This window comes from Chiloscyllium plagiosum, unplaced genomic scaffold (genome assembly GCF_037043375.1).
Source record: "Chiloscyllium plagiosum isolate Xiang-an unplaced genomic scaffold, Cpla_swu_hap1 HiC_scaffold_19, whole genome shotgun sequence".
Taxonomy (NCBI): domain Eukaryota; kingdom Metazoa; phylum Chordata; class Chondrichthyes; order Orectolobiformes; family Hemiscylliidae; genus Chiloscyllium; species Chiloscyllium plagiosum.
The window spans coordinates 33,563,041-33,577,648 of record NW_028270157.1 but is presented as its reverse complement, the minus strand read 5'-3'; the positions used below and the strand labels follow the sequence as shown (position 1 = coordinate 33,577,648).

The following is a 14,608-nucleotide window of genomic DNA, read 5'->3' as shown; positions in this document are numbered from 1 at the left end:
AAAGGGTCGAAGATGGGCCGGGCGGCTGCTATAGGTGGTGGGTTGTAGGGGCCCTACCCTGCTCTGATCTGCTCTGCCCGGGGCGGTTACTTTTTGGGCCAGGGCCACTTTTATTTTTAGCTCGGCTGCAGCCTGCCGCACTCCTTGTACGGTCGTCGTCTGGGCACCAACCCCACTGCTCCTAATGTTTTTTTTAAAAAAAACCGGGTGTGGGGGCTCAGGGCCCGTGTGGCCTGGGGAGGTAGGGTTCGGGGTTAGCGGTCGGGGTGGGGTCCATAACCTCTCCCCCTCCTTTCAGGCCCTTGGAGCGGCCGCATCTCCACTGTTGCTCTCGGCCTGGAGGTTAGATCCAGGGACCGCTCCTTTTGGGGCCAGTGTCCGGGCACCAGGGCGTGGCACCCGGGGAATAGCCGGTGTCCGCCTGTTGTAATCTCCACGAATTGTCAATCTCAAACTAGTCAATAGGGAAACTGAAAGAGCTACTCAGGCTGCAACAGTCAGTAAATACTGAAGGGGAATACCTAGGCTACATTTCACTCTTTCTGTCTTACCCCCTTTCCGTCATTACATTTTAATATATTTCTTATTGGCTCAGCTTACAAACTTGTGATCTGTTTAACTGTTTTTGCCTTTTGTTCTTAGTAACCAGAAGTAGCTGCTTTGCTGAAGGCTGTTCTTTTGTACCCCACCCCCAGCACTTATTTGGAGTCATGTTAACATCTGAAGGAGTGCTGGCTAATCAGCCTGCAAAAATAGAACTGTAAGCCTTCAACTCTGTCTGTGCCTTTAAATTTTACTTTATTGGAAATTCATTGTGCTTATTCAGTCTGTTCAGGTCATCATTGGCATTTGATTAACTTTCCAACTTGAAGGCAATAATACATCTAAGACTTGCTAGAGTGAATATAAGATAGTTAACATTTTCCTTGTAATAACATGCACATGTCACTGAATCTTGACCGTGGATTTCATGCGGAGACAAAACTCAAACTGGAATATTTAAATTATAAAAAGTTTTATGATGCTGGTGTGCAAAGCAGAACTACAGCAAATCTGATTAACTCATCTCAATAACTTGGAGGGAGCAAGAGAATTTACTACGGCTATGTGTGAAATGTTTAAAGGAACTTTTTTGTGGTTATTTGATTAACCAAGATTGACATCATGGCTGTTTTCCATATCAAAACTGAATTGTTTAATTAGTAAACCTCTTGATTTAATTTAATTTATTTTAATTGCAAGCAATACTGATTTGTTTTCACTGAAGTTTTTGTTCACTGCACCTGTAAATTTGTGACATGTACCAATTTACCCAAAAGGAAGTTTGATGCCTTAAGTGAAGAGTTTGCATTTTTTAAAATCGCAAATCAATGTCAAAATCATCATGTTTCTGGGCATAACCATTGTTTTTGAGACCATTCTGGAGCAGTAAATTACATTTATGCAGTGATGGCAGACTATCCACTAATATCACTAATAATTTGGTACGGTGACATTGTGGCTATGTAACTAAGTACACCATATACATGTCACACAGTTCTTCCCTTTACTATTCTCTTTGCACTTTTTAAAATATAGTTTTATGCTGATGACAGTTCACTTGCATTCCTTAGCAAGAATTTAAAAAGTTTGCATCACAATTTTATAAATAATGGAGCAGTTTAATTTCTGTGTAGATTATTGTTGGTCCCCATTATTCAATCTAGCCAGTTTGTAAAAAAAAAAAATTGGTCATGCTACTTTTAAAGCATGTCAAGCCTTTTGCAGTCTGCTGAGCCTAATATAATAAATTGAGTTTGTCAGAAATCTTTTTAGATTATTGGTTTCTTAAGTTTAAAAACATTTCTTTGATGCTCTTTGAAAATGTGCTTACCTCCATGAATGGAATTGTGTATGTGAAACTTTTCCTCCTGGTGTAAAAATGCCATTGTCTGACTGCTGCCTTTGGCATGAATCCTGGAAATATACATTAAAGTCAGAGGTATTGATTAGTCAACTTAATTTGTGATCTATCAGTTGCTTTTTTTTTTAAAGGAAATAGAGCTTAAGTTACATCAAGTATTCTACAGAGTCTATTTTAAATATGCCAAAAATGCACCTTTGAGTTTCTAATGGTTTAGTGTCAGTAATGGAGGGAAATAGCCCTTTAGGTCTTCATATATCTTGCAAAATGTTAGTAAAATATTTCTTGTTTGAAAATGTAACAGAGCATATTTAACAAAGTGGTAAAAGGACTATTCAAGAAAGATCTATTGGGTCCATTGACTCTGCCATACTCAGACTTTGTGACATCTATCCATAACCCTCTTCACCCTACAAACCTGTGATCTTTGGAGATGCAAAAAATAAAGCAAATTGAAACAATGATTAATTTCAGGGTCAAATTTTGATTAGTTTCCTGAAGTAAGTGGGAGTGTTCTAGTGTAGCATGATGACTAGGGGAGGAACCGGCTGCCACCATGTAATCTGCACAGGGTTCTACTTCAAGTTGAGGGTAACTGCAAGAAGTCCATTGAAGTTGCAGTATTAACACATTTATTCATTTCTTTTAAACTAAAACTGTTTTTGAAGTCAGTCAGAACAATTATGTTCTCTGTATAAAGATTAATTAGGAGTCTGTCTTTTTCTACTGAGCAATTCTCAGAAATAATTACATTTATTGCCTTTGTAATGATGGAGCAATATTTGGTGTCTGATATGTATCATGTGACATTTTTGGCCCTTCTGAGCATTGACCCAATTTCTAAAACATGTTGCAGTGTTTTGTTGCATCTGGTATTTGTTTCTTTTAGAGCTTCATTTTTAATAAATACAATTGAGAAATTGGTGTTTGAATTCATTGCAAACTTTGAATTAATGTAAATGACACTGAGAAACAAGCTTAAAAGTAGAGATTAGCAACATAGCTTGAAGTACAGTAGTCATGACGATTCAGTAGTTGGGAAGGGTTAACAGTCTGCAGTCCAGACTAACTGTCCCAGATATTTCAGTCACCTTCATGCAAGAGTAGGGCTCGCATTAAATTAACTAGAAAAGTTTCTCTAAGATTTAAGATACTGGGCTCTTAATTTTATCATGGCCCAAGTAAAGAGAGCTCTGAAGGTAAATTTAGACTAGGAAGAGTTTTTGATCAGGATCTTATCCGTAATGGTCTTGCTTTTATTATCTCAATCGTGTGCTTGAATAGGACAAGAAAATATGGGCATGCCTATTATCGTCAGGAAGAAGGATTTCACTTTTGGGTTTTGATAGCAGTTGTACAACATTCACTTTGACATTTGGAGGAGATGTGGTGCTAATGTGTTAGCACTGTGCATGATTTGGGAAGTGACTAAGTAATTAATCTAGACTGGGAAAATAATACCAAACAGGATAATGTAATAGGAGTGTTGGGGTAGGTAATGCAGAAAGCACTTAACCAGAAGAATGTGGATTAGAAGATTGAAATAAAATGAACTAGTTATAAATGAGGAAAGATTGTGACAGAGATAAAGAATTGCTTAAGCAATTCCTTTAGCATGATTAATTTATTGCCACATGTACCGAAGTAGTGAAAAGCTTTGTTTACAAGCAGTACAGGTAGATCATAGCAAGCAAGGATGCACTGATCAAAAAGACAGATGCATGCAGGTTACGTTGTACAGGCCATGCACTAGTCAAGATCAGCATTATTTGAGGCTAAATCAGTCTAATAATGACAGGGAAGAAGCTGTTCCTCAGTCTGATGCATGTGTTCAGGTTTCTGTCTTTTTACCTGATGGAAGAGGTTGTGGATGACCATTACTGGGGTGCGATGGCTCTTTGACGTTGGCAGCCTTTCCATGGTAGTGAGCCATTAACTGGAGTCTATGGGTAGATGGTTGGCTTTTGTGGTGATCTAGGCTGTGCACACCAGCTTTTGTCATTCGAGTTTAGCAAGTTGAGTACTCTAGCTGAGATGAGTTAGGAGAAATGGCTTTGCCAGACTGGTGTAATACTGGTCGTTTTAAAAAGGAATTGCCAAGTTGCATAATAAGTATGTCCATTGTTAAGGGAATAGCATTAATTTTACAGTGGAAAAATAAAGTTGAAGAGTCCCTACAAATTTTCCTATGAAAATAACTAAAGGGGAGAGAGGAAATATAATTGGCTGACTAGATAAAGGAAGTTGAGGCATTAAGATTTTTTGAAAACGTTTAGTAGAACAACGAAATATTTTATGAATGTCATGTGATTTGTAGAAAAGATTGACACTTTGAAAACTTTGCATCTTGTTGGTCTCAAAGGATGTTGATGAGGTGAATTCTAATAATATATATAAAACACACATACACACAACGACTCTGCTCTCGGCGCTCAGTAGCAATTAATTCAAATGCTTGCATCCTTCTGAGAAAAGAAATTTCACCGTGTATCTGACTTTAAATTCATCTCCATTATTCTGAGACTATGCATTCTTGTCCTAGACCCTCCCATGAGGGAAAAATCCTCTCAGCATTTACTGTCAAGCCCCTTTAATGTGCATAAGTGTTGAGAGGCTGGAAAGTAGTGAACTTAAGGATTTGGGCTGTCCTTGTTTGAGTTGCGACATTACAGCTAGGTGAGGCGAACAGGAGGTGAATAGACCTCCTCTTGGTTGGTTGCAAGTATTTTTAATTCTTTTAGTAGGATTAACACGTCAGTTAAAACCTGTTACTGGTCAAAATTAACCAATTGCCTAATTTTCTTGGAATTTTGTAAAGAGGAAAATCAATTGATAGCAAGCACGTCTGTTCACACAGATATACATGGGTGGCACACTGGCACAGTGGTTAGCACTGTTGCCTCACAGCGCCAGAGACCTGGGTTCAATTCTCTCCTCAGGTGACTGTGTGGAGTTTGCACATTCTCCCCGTGTCTGCGTGGGTTTCCTTCGGGTGCTCCGGTTTCCTCCCACAATCCAAAAATGTGCAGGTTAGGTGAATTGGCCATGCTAAATTGCCCGTAGTGTTAGGTGAAGGGGTAAATGTAGGGGAATGGGTCTGGGGTGAGTTGCGCTTCGGTGGGTCGGTATGGACTTGTTAGGCCAAAGGGCCTATTTCCATACTGCAAGTAATCTAATATACTTTTTGAGAAATGATGACCATACTGAGTACGTAGATTAAGAATAAGCAGGTTTAATTTTTTGAATATTTGACTTGTTTTAGTTGAAACGGAGATTACAGCTATTTATTCTTGCATCCTCAGCAATAGTGAATTTTTTCGCATCTTTCAGTTCTCAAAGGTCTGGCTCCATTGTCTTTCTAAGCTGAATAGTTATGGGCAGCCCTTTCAGCACATGTGTAAACTAAAGTACAAAATGGGAATCTTGACACTTGACTCAGTTGCAACTTTCAGGAGCAAGGTTTCAAATAAATGTGTTGGACTATAACCTGGTGTCATCTGAGTTTTGAGTTTAGGATCATTTCAATGCAGTCAACTTTGTTTATTCCTCATTGCTTTCGGAATATGCCTCAAATTGTGGTCAGGTGATCATGGAACCATTTTAGATCAATGTTTCTTCATTTTTAACAGTCCATGAAGGTCTCTGGTATGAAAGTCAGATGATGAAAGTTAGGAAAATGGATACTGTAGCCTGAATTTTACTGCTATTAAGTGCACTGTTGATAAAAACACTCCTCATTTAAGGCATATGATATGGATGTAATCTTTCCAAACTTGGGGTGTCAGTATTTAAGGCTGGAATGATATTCTGTTTATGTTGTGAAGCTATCAAGGTTTTGAGACAGCAAGTTAATTACTGTATAACTTAAGTTCAGTTTTTGTTCCGCACCCTAATGTTGAGATGAACATTTTACTGATCACTGAAATAATGACTGCATGTTTTTTCCTTCCCCAATTTCCCCAAAACTCAGATTGTAATATGCTGACCGCACCCTTGAGTTAACTAAAATAAGTCAACTTGGTTTATTTATAGAAGGGAGATAATTAACCTTGGGAAATACAATCCATCCTGAACAGGGATTTTATCTGCACCTATTAGAAATTGGGGACAGATAGAGGCAGTGGCCCATCAAAAAACAATCCAAAAGGGAGTAATGCCAGAAGACTGGGGAGAGTAGCTTCATAAATCCTATGAAAAAGCGACGTGAACAAATCAAGCAAGCTTTAGACTAATTAGCTTAAGTTTACGGTAACAGAATCCTTACCTAAAGTGTAACAGCATTACAACAGATTGCAAAAGGGGGCAGTTGTGCTTGACTACCCTCATTGAATTCTTGAATTGACAATTACATAAGGATAATGTAGAATCTTAGAATTGTTTTGGCACATTTTACCCCTTCTGCCTAAGTTCTATTCCTTAGTGGCACCTCCTGCCTTTCCCCATATGCATGCAAGCCATTTTTATGCAAATAATCATCCAGTGCCCTCTTGAATTCTTCAGTTGAATATGCCTCCACCACATCTCTAGGTAGTGCATTCCATGCCCTAATCACTTGCACTGTTTTGTTTTAACATCACCTTCCCTTCATCTGTACATCACTTTAACTCTGTGATATTTTGTTCTTTTTCTTTTGAGTGGCAAGTCTATTTACCCTGTCCGACCCGCTCACGATTGAAAACTTTAATCAAATCCATCTTTTTTCCTCCCAGGAGAGCATTACCAACTACTACAGTCTATCATAACCGAGGCATTCCTGTACGTAAATGTTAATATTTGAATTTCTAAAAAGCCTTTGAGGTATGTTCCCAATTATGGTCAAACTTGATGGGGTGGGTGGGGTAGCGTTGTAGTTGGACAGTGGCAAAATGGTTAGTAATCTGGTTGCAAAACAGGAAACTGAGTAGGGGTAGTACTTGCTCAAATTAAACAATTGCATAAATGTTGTTGAAATCAGAGATATCCAAGATATCTCCACTTACAGGTGACACCAAAGCTAGGAGCCAGAGAGAGCCACGAATAAAACCTAGAGTCTCCAAAAGACGCCTATTTGTCCAGAGAGAGACTGGTTTAAGAAAGCCCCCAAGTTGGCAAGTAGCATAGATGCACTGAAGGAGTTGGAAAAGTGAGTCACGTGAGGAAGAAGTGAAAGGATATGTTAAAATTGGCAGAAATTACATGGGAGGAAGCTTATGTATCACCTAAAACACTGGCATATATCAGTTGGTCATTCAAGTGGTCTGTCTTGTGTTGTGAATACATTGTAATGTTTTGGATGTAGATTTGCTCACTGAGCTGCAAGGTTCATTTCCAGACGTTTCGTTACCGTACGCGGTAACATCTTCAGTGGGCCTCAGACGAAGCAATGCTGAAAATTCCTGCTTTCTATTTATGTTTGGATTTGTGATATTTCCTGTGATGAAGTCACTTCCGGTTCCTTTTCTCGGGGTGGTAAATGGGTCTAACTCGATGTGTTTGTTGATTGAGTTCCGGTTGGAATGCCATGACCCACTCCCACTAGTATCCTCACATACGGATGAGGAAGGGCAACACATCCATCTTAGAACAAGCCAAACAAAGACACGCACGAGAATTCGTAGAAGCATGGCATTCCATCCGGAACTCTATCGCCTGAGGCCCACTGAAGATGTTACTTAGTAGGGTAAAGAAATGTCTGGACATGAACCTTGCAGCCTAGCGAGCAAACCTACATCCAAAACCTCAACCTGAGCAACAAATCTTCTCAAAACCCGCTAACATTGTAATGTATTTCAACCAGGTAAACAGACCATTCTGTTTTCAAGGCCCATGTTAACATTAATGCACTGTGAACTTCTTCAACCTTTCTTCTCCCTCATATCTAGATTCACCTTGAGTACTTCTGTTATTTGTCTCAACTACATCATGTGGTGGAATAATAGTGTGTATATGTATACACAGTTATTTTGCCATCCAAATTATTCCGCAACACTTTCCAGTGGAGTAAGGAGAATGGAATATTTCTGACAGAAATTACAGTAAAGTAAGACTTGACAGTAAAGTTAAATTTTGATAATTTCAAATGAAAGGTAGCAAAGTTGAAATTTGAACGGGGATTTCCGGAAGTAGGGTGTCCTGGGCAGTAAATCTTCTAGAAGGTCCAAAGGATGCCCACACCAGATTGGAAGCTTGACAACCAAGAGCCCTAATTTAGTTGAGGTGAATGTCATTCGTTGCATTTGTAAATTGGATGCTGATTTGAGGTTTTTTTAAAAGTATAAAATGAAAAGAGATGTTTGACTAGAGTGGTTACTTAGGTCAGATTTGTTTGGAAGCACGAGCATGCCATTGGTATGAAGATACTTTTTGGCGAGAAGCTAGATCTCTGAACTTTGTAAAGCACATTGTGAATTTTTCATATTGAAGGGTGAAAGGTGAAAAATGAAGTTTAGCTGTTTGTAGCCTATCCCTTGAAGGTTGGAAAAGTCCCATACGTACATTCAAAGAGATAAAGTAGTGTAAGGATTATTTGATCCCTGATCTAACTATCATTTATGTAGACATTGTGAGAAAATGTGTACTTCAGGTTATGAAGTCTGGCATAAGTGCTAAATCAAACTGGACAAGATACTTTGTGTCCCATGTGTCAAAGGAGGGGGGGCTTCATGAATATAAGCTAAGGTTTGTTTTTTTTTAAACCTACCTGGTTGGATGTATCATGACACATCTCTGTCACCAAGGATCAGAAATTCAATCAGTGCAGACACTATATACCTTGAATATATTGGTGTTAGCTTTTGAATAATGGTCCCTGTCCCCTGGATTTTTTTAAACTGGGAGAGATGGGACAAAGTGAGGTCATTTCAAAGGAATCAAGTCATTTGCATGGGACAAAGAATGGAAATGTGGCATAGGGAAGTATCCGTGAGGGGGAAGGAATTATCTCTGGTCTACTTATTATAGCTCACTTAATGCCAGGATATTTGTGGGCTTATCCATGACATTATCTGCCAAGTACTCTCCAAAGTAAGCCATCTATGCGGTTGATTAAGTTTTTTTTTAATGTTATTATTAAAAGATGCAAAATCAGCATCTAGTCCAAGTATTGGGAGTTGTTTATAGAAAGTGTTTGTGTTTGGATTTTCCCTATAAATGTTAAACAGATGGTGTTTGCAACACATTGACATAAAAGATCCCATGGCACTATTCAAGGAACAGAGATGTTCTCCTGGTGTCTTGGTTAATACTTAAGCCTCAGTAAATGTCACAAACTCAAATTATTTTGTCATCCTCATTGGTGTTTGTGGAACCCTGCTTCATGCAAATTGACTGTTCTGGTTACAGCAGTGACTACATTTCAAAGTATTTAAATTAGCTGGAAAGTGCTTTAGAACATTTTGAAGTATTGAACTACACTATCCAAATGCATTTTCTTAAAGCAACTTGATAGAGTATCAACTTGAGTTAAATCCTGATGGGATGTATTGTAGTTGTTGATCATTGCAACATCATGCTTGATACGATTAAAACTCTCTCAACACCAGGTTATAGACCAACAGGTTTGTTTGGAAGTACAAGCTTGCTTAGTACTGCTCTTTTGTCAGGTAGCTATGTGTTAAACTTGGGTAAGCGTTTATTAAACCATCATTAAGAGCAAGATACAAAGGGTTGAATGACGTACTCTTGTATAAGTGCTACTCTTCAGTAAGGTCACAACTGATCTGATTTTAACAAGTCTACATTCCTAGCACACCCCAGTACCCTTTGTCTTGGTAATTAAGAATCTGTTTAGCTCTACCTTAAAAATATTTTAAATAATCTGCATCCATTGCCTTTGAGGAGGGGAATTCGAAAGACACTCTACTTTCTAAGAGAAAAAGAATTCCTTGTTTGTGTTAAATTGCAACCCCTTATTTCTAAAGTATGACCTCTAGTTGTAGATTCTCCCTCAGAGGAAGGATCCCTTCTCCATTCACCGGGTAAGTCCCCTCTGGAATTTTTGAGTTAAGTCACCTCAGGCTCCTGAGGATACATGCCTATCCTGAGTAGCCTTTCCCCATAAGGTTGTTAGCTAATTCAAAATATTAGTCAAGTAAACAGTCCCTGAACTGCTTCAAACGCATTAAAATCCTTCTGTACCTATGGTCACTAGTACTGTATCCTGTTTGTCCTTCAGTAAAATATTATGTACAGAAATACATTGGTTGATCCATTGGCACAATCACATTGTGAATGCTAGCCACCACCAAAGTGTTAATTGTGGATAAATTACTAATGTACTGAAGTGTTTTTTAACATGTAGTTGAGAATATTAAGCCTGTATGGTGACTCGTAACCAAATACAGTTCACTGCAATTGTCAAGTGAAATGAATGAAGGAACAAGTATATTAGGATAGTTTTGCAGTACTAGTAGTACTGTACCTTCTCATGAAGTTTGAAGAATGAGGTGATCTCATTGAAACTGACAAAATACTTTAAAGTGATACATTAAAGAAAACTCAGGTTTGACCCTAGCAAGCATGTATAGCATATCTCGAATGTAGACAAATAGGCATTTTGAGTATTGTTACAAGACGAGTATAATTCATTGAGTTGGATTAATTTTCCTTTTTTATAAATGGTCAGTAATATGCAGAAGGTTTAAAAAATGAAGGATTCGATCAATAAGATTCATTTTGATAAAATTGCTTATCCATTTCCCTACCATAATTGTCCTTGATTAAAATGTGTAGGAATGTAAAACCTGAGTTATTTTAAACTTGAATGCAAGTTATAGGTGAAAATTAATTAGAAAATTTTTTAATTACAGGTACGCATAGCAGCAAACTTCATTATTCATGCTCCACCAGGAGAATTCAATGAAGTTTTCAATGGTAAGTCTTATTAAATTGCTTATGGTGGCTGTGCCTTTTCATTTTGTCAGACTACAATTCAAAAGTTTAATTGTTAACACTTACCTGTTTGAAATTTAATTTACAAGCTTACAGAAAAATGACGTGTATTTACAGTAAGAATGTGGGAATATAGCATGAAACCTTATGTATTTACATTTTTTAAGTTTGTGCCAAGCACCTTGAATAAAATGAAAAGATATAGGCTTTGAGGAAGAAAATGTGAACTGTGCTATTTTTGTCCAGTTCATAATTAATCAATATTAGGTGTCCAGGAATGTGTTTGCTGCTCAGTCAATGTTTTATCTGGCCTGATGTTATTTTTTGTTCACATACCTGTTTATATATGTAAGTTGAGCAATTATTGATATGAATGTCTGAAGAAAACTTTTGTACCCCTCTAAAGGGAAGCTTTCAATAGAAGTTCCTTATGATGGAAGATTGTTCCCTTTATTGATCAATTGGCTTGAATTTTGCAGTCAAATTAGAAGAAATGAAGTTTGTAGCTATGTGACAGTGTACTTGAAAGTGCAGTTTTGGTCTATTAAGTTTTAAAACCGATTAAACCCTCTGGGGACATCCTTGGACTAAGCTAGAAAAGAAATAGCAAGACTCTTTAAAACATGGGTTGAAATATCCTCATTAAGTTTTGCAGAGTCTAAACTTGGATGTACAAAGCAGCAAGGTCAAATTATTCTTGTCATGTAGAGAAAGTGAAATAAAGATAGAATTAAGCAAGAGTAACAAGACCAGGAAAGGATTTTTTTAATGTCATTAAATCTTCAATACTAGTCAATTTTGCAGGAAAGCATGCTTTGGTGGTAGTTGTCATTTAAGTGCAATTAATGCACCACACCTGATCTCAGCAATAAATCTAGCTTCATCACACTGTGCATATTTCAGTGCTAAGTATATCTGAGATTCTGTTCTAACATGGTGAAGTAGAATTAGTCTGATTGCAACTAAATTGCCCATGTCAAGACTTACTGTCTGATTTACTTGTTAGTGAGTTAACAACTGGGTTTATAATGCATGCAAAATTTGGGTCATTACCTTTGCCCCCGGCCCATTTTGATAGAGGCTGCCTTGCTGACAGATGAGGCGGGGGTGAAATGGTAGTTAGCTACTAGAAGAATCTCCCGTGTGTCTGGAACTGGAGTGTTGCCCAATAGAAATTCCTGTCGAGCTATCATGTTGGTCATGTGAATTAATTATAGTCAAACACCTTACAATGTAGTTGTATGTGCTTTGCAAATGTTTACTTAAGCATTTTAAAAGTTAATTCCAGGGATCCTAAGGTTTGCATTTATTGTCTATCATTAACTACCCTGACAAAGTTGGTGTGGTTCTCAGGGCTGGACCTGATTCTAGAACTGCTGTAGTTTACTTGAAGGGGTTGCCAAGATGTTCAGTCTATGGAGTGGTTTGATAGGGCAGTCGAGCATCAACTATGTTAGTATGGGACTGGATCTCACAAGTGATTGACTTCTTTCATTTCAAAAATGACAATGAGCAGAAAGTTGTCAGGCTTAATCTTCGCTTTTACTGTTCCAGTTTCTTAGACTGCACATTTTCAAACAGAGGCTTATTCTGTTGGTCTTAGTTAACCAATAAATACATAGGATAACTGTTGAAATCATTAACCCAGCAATGTTGTCCATAAACTACTTTTGAATTTCCATTAGGGCGGCTTAGTGGTTATCACTGTTGCCTCACAGCGCCAGGGACCCGGGTTCAATTCCCACCTCGGGCGACTGTCTGAGGAATTTGCACGTTCTCCCTGTGTCTGTGTGGGTTTCCTCCGGGTCGTCCAGTTTCCTCCCACAGTCCAAAAATATGCAGGTCAGGTGAATTGGCCATGCTAAATTGCCCATAGTGTTAGGTGCATTAGTCAGAGGGAAATGGGTCTGGGTGGGTTACTTTTCGGAGGGTCGGTGTGGACTTGTTGGGCTGAACGGCCTGTTTCCACACTGTAGGAATTCTACTCTGATCAGGAAGCAACTGTTAACACCTCAATCCTCCAAATGGCCATGTGCCCCAATGTGAAATATATAGGGGAGGCAATGCCCTAGTGGTTTTAACACTAGGTCATTAATCCAGAAACTCGGATAATGTTCTGAGGATTCGGGTTCAAATCCTGCCTTGGCAGGTTTGGAATTTGAATTCAATATATAAATTCTGGCATAACGAAACAACTGATGCCCATGAAACCACTGATTGTCAGAAAAACCCGTCTAGCTCACTAATGTCTGTCAGGCCATTCTCATCCTCTGGCCTACATGTGATTCTTGAGAGTGAGTGAGGACTTGAGATCAGAGTTCAAAGGTGTGGCACTGGAAAAGCACAGAAGATTAGGCAGTATCCTAGGAGCAGGAGAGTCGACATTTGCATGGGGTGGGGAGCTGAAAGAGTTGGGGGGGAAGGTAGCTGGGAAGATGGTAGGTAGATGCAGCTGTTGGGTGTGAAGATGGGCAGGTAGGACAGTCGTGGGGCAGGGGAGAGATAAGGAAACTGGTGAAATTGATGTTGATGCCATGTGATTGGTGGGTCCCAAGGCGGAAGATGAGGCATTTTTCCTGCAAATATCCCCAATCACAATGATAGAGCACTCCACATCAATGCAAAATATAAGGCAGAAGCTTTTGCAGCAGCATTTGACCAGGAGTGTTGAGTGGATGATCCATTTCAGCCTCCAGTGGTCCCCAGCATCAAAGATTGATCTTCAGCCAATTCTATTCATTCCATATGGTATCAAGAAATGGTTGGAGGAACTGGATAGTGCAAAGGCATCAGCCCCTAACTGTATTACAGCAATAGTACTGTAGCCTTGTGCTCCAGAATTTGCCACTTCCCTCACCAAACTCTTCCAGTACAGTTATAAAACTGACTTCTACCTGACAATGTGGAAATTGCCCAAGTATGTCTTGTACCAAAAAACATGATAAATCCAATCCGGCTGGTTTCTGCCCCATCAATCAATTCTCTACCAATAAAGTGATGGGAGTCATCAATAGTGCTATCAAGCAACACCTGCTTGACAATCACCTGCTCAGTGACTTCCATTTTAGGTTCTGTCAAAGCTACTTGGCTCTTGATCTCATTACAGCCTTGGTTCAAACATAAGAGCTGAATTCCAGAAACGAGGTGAACATGAAGGCCACATTTGACCAAATAGTGGTGCAGCTTCACCACTCTAAGATTGACACTATTTGGGCAAAGCAGCCAGCTTGACTGGCAGCGCATCCATTCCTTCTATCACCAACAGCAGTATATATGATCTACAAAATGCTCTGCAGGAATTCACCAAAATTCCTTAACACCTCTTCTAAACCTATAGTCACTTCCACCTTGAAGGCCAAGGGCTGCAGATATGTGGGAACACAACCACATACAAGTTCACCTCCAGTCCACTCAACATCCCGACTTTGAAATATATTACTGTTCTTTCACTGTTGGATCAAAATGCTGGAATTCCCTCCCTACAGCATGTAGGCTACAGCAGTTCAAGAAGGTGGCTCACTGCCACTTTCTCAAGGGCAGCTAGAAACTGGCAATAAATGCTGGTCAGCAGTGGCATCCATATCCCTTGAATGAATTTTTAAAAAATTATTATTCTCAATTTTTTTTCTCGGTTATAATTGTATTCCTGTAACAATTAGAGGAACAAGTATAGATGAGATGTGAATATAGCTAGAGCATGAAACTTGTCTTTGTGACCACTTTGCATGCAACCTGAACCACCTGCCAAATTTGAACAAACTCATCTCTGGTAGAGTTCCTTTGTAGTAAGTTTGTGCTATTACTGCATTGGTGTTCACAAGTCACAAGGGAAATTTG

The 14,608-nt window shown here is 38.9% G+C and overlaps 1 protein-coding gene across 1 annotated transcript in view; it reads left to right on the top strand.

The window, feature by feature from the left end:
- LOC122559686 (F-actin-capping protein subunit alpha-2) overlaps positions 1–14,608 on the top strand; it is a 45,866-nt gene that overhangs the window by 173 nt on the left and 31,085 nt on the right. Inside the window, exon 2 of the mRNA XM_043709571.2 lies at positions 10,690–10,753. Within this exon, the coding sequence (XP_043565506.1) occupies positions 10,690–10,753 (64 nt within the window). The remainder of the gene's footprint in view (positions 1–10,689; positions 10,754–14,608) is intronic.